General features: G+C 31.8%; 1 protein-coding gene across 1 annotated transcript; it reads left to right on the forward strand.

Moving 5' to 3' along the window:
- Window positions 1-894: 894 nt before the first annotated feature.
- LOC120134196 (adenylate isopentenyltransferase-like) lies at window positions 895-1,925 on the forward strand. Its single transcript, XM_039150676.1, has one exon. It carries the CDS (start codon window positions 900-902, stop codon window positions 1,923-1,925), a length of 1,026 nt encoding a protein of 341 aa, XP_039006607.1. The 5' UTR covers window positions 895-899.
- The last annotated feature ends 7,421 nt before the right edge of the window (window positions 1,926-9,346 follow it).

A 9,346-nucleotide genomic window follows, 5' to 3' on the forward strand; every position in this document is an offset into this window, starting at 1 on the left:
AGCATAACTTTGTTTCAAAATCATTGATTAAAATAAGATAGACCAAAACAAAAGTGACCAACACTGTAATTTACATTTATATAAAATATTATATTTTAACATGTCCGGAAACCAATCAGGAAATGGATAGGCATATTTGTTTAAGATTTGACATATGCTGCAGCTTATAATAATTATTTACAGCCAAAAGGATTGTATCGGCATTTCCTAATCATAATCACAAATACAGTAGAAATTGCCCATTTGTTAAAATTCATTTTGTTTGATGGAACAAAAAAAAATGTATAATTCTGTACAATGAACCAAATCATATTTGAGTTTGAAATTTTATAGAATGCGTAATTATTTAATTTATTAAGGGGCATTCTAGCATAAACAACTCCAGTTTTTCTATAATATGTTTGCTTGAGAGATGAGTAAGGATTTGAAACCCTGGTTGATTATTAGCACTTGAACAGCTCAAAATCTCATTTTTATAAACATTTCCAGCGTTGCAAACTCGTATATATTCATCATCTCTACCAGTCTACTACCAATCTCAAATAGACAAATACCCCTTTTTGTTCATAGTTCCAATTCAATTATAAACTATATAATACTACATTGTTTGTTTTACACGACACGCACATATATAGATAGAGAGCACTTCAAAGTGCGAAATGAAAGATGACGGGTGAAAAAGAGATGATGAAAAAACCCAGATTGCGAGAGAGAAGGACGCTCTTTAGGCACAATCGCTGAAGAAGAAGAAAGAATATGCAAAACGTCTTCCAGTTTCTGTTTCTCTCTCTGTGTTGTCATTGTGTGAAGCCAATAGTAATTAGCAGGAGAGGCACACGCAGAAGAAGTGGCTTCTGTATATGTCCATTCACACCTCATCAATACCCATTTTCTTCTCCATGAAACCCGTTTTCTCTTCTTCTTTTCACCCACTCTTTTACCCTCCTCTTCCCCCCCTCCGCCGTCCCAGGTGGCCCCGGATGAACTTCTCCGCCACCTACCACCACCACTACTCCGATCAAAACAAGACCAAGCTCGTTGTCATCATGGGCGCCACCGGCGCTGGAAAGTCCCGTCTCTCGATCGATTTGTCCGCTCATTTTCCTCGCTCTCAAATTATAAACTCCGACAAAATGCAGCTTTACAACGGGTTGGATATAACGACGAACAAAATTTCTATAAAAGAGAGGAAAGGTGTTCCGCACTTCCTGCTGGGGGACTTAGACAAAATCGACGACGACGTCGAGCCGTCTCATTTCCGTTCTATGGCGGCTTTCGCAATTGCTGAGATTGCTTCCCGTGGGGACCTGCCGGTTGTCGTTGGCGGATCCAACTCATTCATCCATGCTCTCCTTGTGGACACCTTTGACCCCGAAGTGGACGTGTTTGCAGCCGGGTTGGGCTCAGTGAGTCACGCGTTGAGATACGACTGTTGTTTTATTTGGGTTGACGTGGCCTGCTCGGTTCTGCGCGACTACCTAAGCCAACGAGTAGACGAAATGCTCGACTCGGGGATGTTGGAAGAGTTGGGTCAGTTCTACGACCCGGCAAAACAAGGTATCCGTATTGGGTTAAGAAAAGCAATCGGAGTTCCCGAATTCGACAAATATTTCACCAAGTTCCCTCCACGGGAAACCGTAGAAAAGGAGTTAGTTCCGCCGTTAAGCAGCTCAGATACGGCGAGGAGGACGGCGTACGAGGAAGCCGTGAGAGACATTAAAGACAACACATATTGGTTGGCCAAGAGACAGATAGGGAAGATCATGAAGCTAAGAGAGGCGGGGTGGGATCTTACTAGAATCGACGCCACGGCGGCGTTTAGAGCGGTGACGATGAAGAAAAACAAGTCATATTCCCGGGATGTGTGGGAGAGGGAAGTGGTGGGACCAAGCGTTAAAGTTGTTAAGAAATTTTTAAACGAGTAGGTTTTTCAGCCATTTCCAGCCATTATTTGTTGTTCTGTTCGATGTGCAATGGCTGCACCAACTCACTCGGCAAGCAAAGGCCGGTGGCTTTTGGTTCGCATGCATGCAAAAAAACCAATTTTTTTGTAGGTAAACAAAATCTGTGATTTTTTTTGTTTTATTTTCACCGCTTAAAATAGTGTTAATTGGGATAAAAATTGCATTTTTCTTTTGGTTTTGTCACACACCTTTGGACTACACTACACTTGTGCCAATGGGAACAAAGGGTCATCGTGCCTTGGTTTTCCTGTTTCATGGCATCTTTATGCAACAAAAATACCCATTTTTCTTCAGAGGGATTTTAATTTTAAATCTCCAGTTTCGTAGGATGAATGGCATTAAATTGGGGAGTCACGTCGTGGTAGATTCTGGTAATTAAAATCCAATTGTACTTTGATGAAAATGATGGGATGAATTGTCAATTCTCTGGCAGAGTCGGCATTTGCAGTTTCTAGAATATTTATTCATTTCTTATACCAATTAAGCCCTCACCTAGATGGTCGTGATTCAATAAAACAATCTCCTTTTTAAGTTGCATCATCAATAATCTCTCTTAGTACATATTATTTGAAATAATTATTATGTTTATAAATAAATAATTTTAATTCAATCATTAAATTTTTAATATTATAATTTAGGGATTGTTTATTTATTTCAGAATGATTAAACACTGAATGATTCAAATGTTGAATAATGACATGTTGTTTGATAATTATTTTGAATCATTCAACATAATCTTTATTCATAGGTCAGAAACAAACACGTAAAATACTGAATAAAAAATAAACAAACAGTCCGTGTTAATGATAAAGAGGGTCATTTTGCTCCCATCAATCTTAATAAAAGGGAGTATTATTCCTCCATTTTCCTCCTTAAGACTCTCTTCTCCTCGTATCAGCTTTACGCTCTAAATGTTTATTGTATTCGGCTCTCTATTGTAAACCATGACTTTTTGCCACATAAGGAGGCTAGACCTGTCAATTTTAATGGTTTAATTTTATTTTAAGTCGTTAATATTTTGAAAATTATTAAAATTAAATTCTAAGTTTTTTAAAATTTTATTAATTTTATTATATTTTTAAATTAAACTTTTATTAATTTTAAAATTGATGAAATTAAGTCTTATCTTCATTTTTTGGTTTAATTATTTTGAAAACTTTTTAAATTAAAATTAATAAAACTAAAACCTATTCTTTTAAATTTTACAATATTTTCCGTTTCAAAGTTAAATAACTTAGTTATTTATAATTTAATCCTAGTTATGCTCCTATTTTTGTCCAAATTAAGATGAGTGAATTGTTAGAAACTATCACAACTGGTGTCTCCCTCTTTACCAATCAGTTGTAATCAAATTTGAATTTTTTATTATTAGACTCATGTGGCTCAAATTCTATTTAAGTATTGTTTGAACTCGATGATGTTCATTGTTTAAGAATACCCCTTTAAGGGGTTTTGTTGAATAGGTGAACTTGTATATTGATGACTTGTGTCAAGGTGAAGATTGTTTGATTTTTGTGACTTGAATCCTATTAGATTCGATTTGAAAAGTTCGTGATTGTTTGATAAATAGATAAAATAGAGATAAAAAAGTATATACATCGTACAAAACTATACTTCTATACTTAGTTGTTGATTAAGAGTAGGAAACTTAATACGAGTAGAATTTTTTTTGTACGTATATTTTCTTTAGAATCAACTAGAAAGTACAAATTAAGTATGAATTAACTAACACTAAAATCACGCAGTCTCAATCCTTTTATAACCACTTTTTAATACAATGAAATTTCTCTCTTTTATCCTAGATTTTCATCCTATTAGATATTTGTTATAAAAAAATCTTAATATTTTATTTATTTATTTTAGTATAATCATCAATATTTAATTTATTAATCGACTAATTCAGATCAAATATTAATATTTTATTTTAATTTCTCTATGTGATAATCAATATCTAGTATTAAATTAAGGGTAAAGTATAGTAATGGTCACTAAACTTTTCTAAAGTTTACATTTAAGTCCCCAACTTTTAAAACTTGCAATACAATCCCACAATATTTAGTCCGTTTGTAATATGGTCCCCAACAGTTACGTCAGAGACCATATTACAAACGGACTAAATGTTGAGAGACCATATTGCAAACGGACTAAATGTTGGGAGATTATATTGCAATTTTTAAAAGTTGGGGAACTAAACGAAACCTTTAGAAAAGTTCAATGACCATTACGATGCTTTACCCTTAACTTATTTATTAAAATATACTAAATATAAATACCAAATTTATATTATATAGTAATGTATCAAATCAATTTACACCATAAATGTTTTATCTCATATTCGAGGTGATATCATGATCGACAAATACTATAAACCGAATGAAAAAATCTTATATATTTTTTCTTTGATAGAGACTCCTATAATTATCGTTATATTGAAAATTTACAAATCACATAAAATTTATGATATTAAGATTAAGTTATGTCTATTATTTTTTTACATAAACTACGACATTTATATGTGTGGGATCCATTCATGAATTTGGAAATCAAATCTATGCATTGAGTAAAAGGCATTGGAAGGAAGCTTGATCCGTCCGATTGTAAATTTATTAGTATACGTGATAATAATAAATTAGAATAATTAAAATTAAAATTAATTATTATAAAAATACAATTTATTTAAAATAAAATTTAAGTTTAATATTTTTAAAATATTATTTGTGTGTACAATGATAAAATATATTGCATTTTTAAAGGAAAAAATATATTTGAATCAGAATGATGTTGCCACGCTCGACGAGTAAGGATAAGCACGGTTAATGATGAACATTATAAAATTAAATGTAAAATATAATAATGGTTACTGAATTTTTTTAAAGCTTTCATTTAAGTCCTCAACTTTTAAAACTTACAATACAATCCCCCAATATTTAGTCTGTTTGCAATATGGTCTCCCAACAGTTACGTCGGGGATCATATTGCAAACAGACTAAATGTTGAGGGACCATATTGCAAATAGATTAAATGTTGAGGGATTATATTGCAAGTTTTAAAAGTTAGGAGACCTAAATGAAAGCTTTAGAAAAATTCAGTAACCATTACTATACTTTACCCTTAAATTAATTACTCAAACGTTTTAGAAACAGAGAAAGAGTTGAAAGTTTGAAGCAGAAATGAGGGAGGTGTAGTTATTGACCAAGCATGGTGAGCGAAATGGTTATCCAACTCCTGTCGATAAGTTCGTGCAGCTGAATCCAACTGCCTTACTAACCATATGATATTTTAATATACGATTAAAGAAAGACGTTATTTAAAATATTATTATTTTTTTTAACATTTCTAGTAAATCACTATCTAAAACATTATTTTTTATATAAAAAATGTTACTATTAAACGCTACCTAAAATATTATTTTCTATCAAAAATATTAATATTGAAAGCTACTTAAAATGTTATTTTTTATATCAAATTTTAAATAGTAAAATTAACATTTTTGATAAAAAGTAATATTTTAAATAATATTTTATTAAAATATTAAAATAATAATATTTTAATAGTATTTTTTAACTGTATATTTAACTGTCGATAGAAGTACCCTATTTCTGACAGATATATAAGTTCCATCACATGCCACATTTATTGGCAATAGAGGAATCCGTAGGCAAATTGACAAGCAGTTTATTATTAAATATTAAACACATCACCAGTTCACCAACCTTTAGTCTTAAATTAATGCCAAAAAATAAAACAATTGGAAGAGAATTTAGAAACAAGAAGCAGCAATTGAATCATGCAGCAGCTTTGAGTTTGACTATCAAAATTATTGGTATTTTGTCATAATTGTCTTATTTTTATCTCCCCCCAGCCAACCAGATCTGCAACTAGGTGTTGTTTTACAACAGTTTTATATGATCGTACGCCGGTTTAAACAAAACTATATCCATATGCATGGCTTGCACGTAGAAGGCAAAGACCATAACAAAAGCCTTGATTGCTTGTTAGCTATAATTTGATTAACCAAGCTTCAAGGGACGATTTAATCACCAATCTTCCGGTCATATAGTCTTATCACTGGATATCTAACATCAAGTACATATGCAAGATTTTATATTAAGATCAAATTTTTAAAATTTTAAGAGATGAATTTGCAAAAATTTAGTAGATAAAAATATATTATTAATATAAAATAAAATATATGATAATTTTAAATTTTTAAGGGCAGACTCTCTACTGCTTCCCTCGATCCATCTCTATCTAACATGAACATGTTTTTATGACAGGAAGGGGAAACAAATAGCGCAGGAAATGCTCTTTGTATTTTTTTATATTGAGTGTTAATGCGGTGACGGGGCAAAGATGTTTAATCTATGTAAAATTCTACTTTTTTCTTTACACATTGATTAAGAGTAAGAAACTCAGTTTGGTAGTTTTTTTCTATGCAATTTTTTTTTTGTAAATAAAAAATTTATCTATATAAATATATACTAGGAATTATAATTTAAAAGTAAGTTGATTAAATCTTAAATCGCGTTTAGATGTAAATATACTAGGAATATTAACAGTTGAATCTCTTTCAAGTGTTGGAAAGAGATGCAAATGAAAGAGATGCAAAGAGGAAACTGTATGAGGGCAGAAAATAGTAATCGTCAAACACCGCATTAACATGTAGAGAAGGAGAAGTGCTCCCACTGTAATTAAGTACAACAACTTCTCATTATTGTTCTAAGACTCTAGTTTAATAGTGTTAATCATAATTTATAATCCATCTAACAAAGAATTTCATACGAACATTGAGAAATTTGTCTCATCGTGACTAAATTATGTGCTTCATTTCTGTTGTGCTATGGAAGGGCCCGACAAATTGCAAACATGGTAAAAATTTGTATTACGTACAGTCAAATTTATTCCCAACTTGCATGCATGCATGCACTTTGCACTGAAATTGCTTGGTCCATGTGCAATGTTTGCAAGGGAGCACCAAGAATCGAAGGCAAGAAAAAAACATCATTAGGAAACAGCATAGGAAAAAACGTGTAGAACTTAAAATGTTTTATACTACGTAAGTGTAACTTAAACTATATATATACATACATATATATAAATTTGTGCTTAGGTTAGAGACTAAAGTAGCTTGGTCAACAAGAATGTTTTGACATTAGGGAAATAAAGAAATTCCAAAACGTTATTGACTTTTTGTTTGCAGAGATAATTAATGCTTGATATTAAAGAAATAACTAGTTGATTGGGGCATGCATGATATACGAATATGTTTTGACATTGAATAAATAATTAGTAGGAGACAATGGTGATATTATTTTCTATATTATATATATGCATATGTTTTGCCAAACATAGAGACAGTATATGCTTAAACTTCGTTGTAGTCTGTTCTCAAAAATTTAGAATCCTAAATCATAAACTTTCTTGTCAAACCTATTAAAAACTTATTCCAGCATAACTTCAGAAACTAAGGTGTGGATTTAGTCCATGTCTTTTGATCATGTGGGTTTAGTATAAGTATTTTAGTTTGATCAAATTTAGTTTTAATATACTTTTAGTTTTGAGATTTCATTATTAACTAAAAGCTCAATTATAAATTTTATCACTTAATTTTATCTTCACCTCTATTATAGTCATTAAATTTTAAAAATTTTCAGTTGGATCACTCAACTTTGAAGATTATTTTTTTTCCACTTCACCATAAATCACAAATGACGCGACATTATAATTTATACTAAAATGATGTTGTTTTAAATCCTAAAACAAAAATCAAATTTACAGTAAAATAGCGTCATTTCATATCCATATAAAAATCATCTTTTTTTTTTCCTTCCTCTCCTTTTCTTTCCTTATGTTTGAATCAACCGAGATTCCAACCACTGCTAGTCATGACTGACCACTATGTCAGTGGCCCAAGAGTCCTAAAATTTTTCACCAATCTCCTTTAACCTTTCTATACACAAATTTAGTGTCTATCTAACTAGAAAATACTTTAAACTCCACACATCTGGTGTTGAATACTTTAATTTCTTGTTCTTCAATTTTCTTCGTCCCTCGTAGAATGAAACCTAAGCAGAAGATTGTTGCTCCTTGCCATAAAAGAGACTATTATTAGGTTTTCAAATGGAAGCTTCGATCATCGGAGACCCACCGTAAGACTTTCTCCTTAGTATTTTTTCTTTTTCTTTGTAGATTTTTATTCCTTGAACTTTTAACATTGATTTCGCTACTACTGTTGTTGTTAACGGTGGTAAGAGGTGGACAATGAAAATAATGCAATTGCTGAAAAATGATGAATGGGGAAAAAACATAAAAGTATGTGGATAACGAGTGACTTTCACATTAAAAAAAACCATGTCATCAGTCATTACATGATTACAAAGATAACAGTGAAGTGATAAAAAATTAAATCTACAAAATCGGGTGATCAAATTGAAAGTTTTTAAAGTTTAATGATCAAATCTAGAGTAAAATTAAAGTTGAATAATAAAATTTGTAGTTTACCTTGGCCAAATATATAGAGAAAATATGATTGAACTATAGAGACTCAAAATAATCAAATTAAATAATAAAAACTAAATCTATAATTTATACATAATACAGAGATTAATAGTACAACTTGATTTAATAGAAAAGAATTTAACCCAAGAGAAATGCTGCTACCTGGTGTCGACCTGACCCACAACATTCTAGCAATGAGGACCTAACTAGCCCGATTTAGCTTGAGTTAACCCAATAAGGTTTAATTTTTTTTAAGTATGTTAGATAATATTTAAATTAATATATTTATAATTTCCTTTTATATTATTAATTTTCTTATCTGTTCACTACACGGATTTATGGTATTTAATATTAAATATATATTTAATAAATTCATATTTAAAGTTTTATTATAAGCCTTCACCATGCCGCTACTTCTTTGTCAGATGGTTTTCGCCGGAGGATTGGTATCAACAGTACTGTCCGGATGCACATGGATAATTGGGGTGGCTCTACACCGGTGCACTTTTGTAACTCATATATTGATAACGTGGTGAATCCCATTCGTTGCGATGAGTTCATACTGAAAATTTACCAACTTGGAATGTAAATCGTCTTCGGGCTGTCTTTTCTGAGCATCAGATGTCTTGGTTGGAGTTCTCATTCCACCGGCGTCTATTCGGTTCGTTCGAATTATCATTGTCTGATGCGACCACCCACACCGGTTCCTCCTGTTTCCTCTTTATGGTTGACACTCTCCCGCCTGCCCACATTGCCAAAGATCCGGATGTTTGGTTGGTGGCTAGCTCATGAGGCTCTCCCAACTGGTCGTTGTGTGTTTCTGGTGGGATTGTCCGATGGTTTTTGTCCTTTATGTGGTACGATTGAAGAAACCGTCCTCCATG

Source organism: Hibiscus syriacus, unplaced genomic scaffold, assembly GCF_006381635.1.
Source record: "Hibiscus syriacus cultivar Baekdansim isolate YM2019G1 unplaced genomic scaffold, ASM638163v2 tig00110597_pilon, whole genome shotgun sequence".
NCBI lineage: Eukaryota > Viridiplantae > Streptophyta > Magnoliopsida > Malvales > Malvaceae > Hibiscus > Hibiscus syriacus.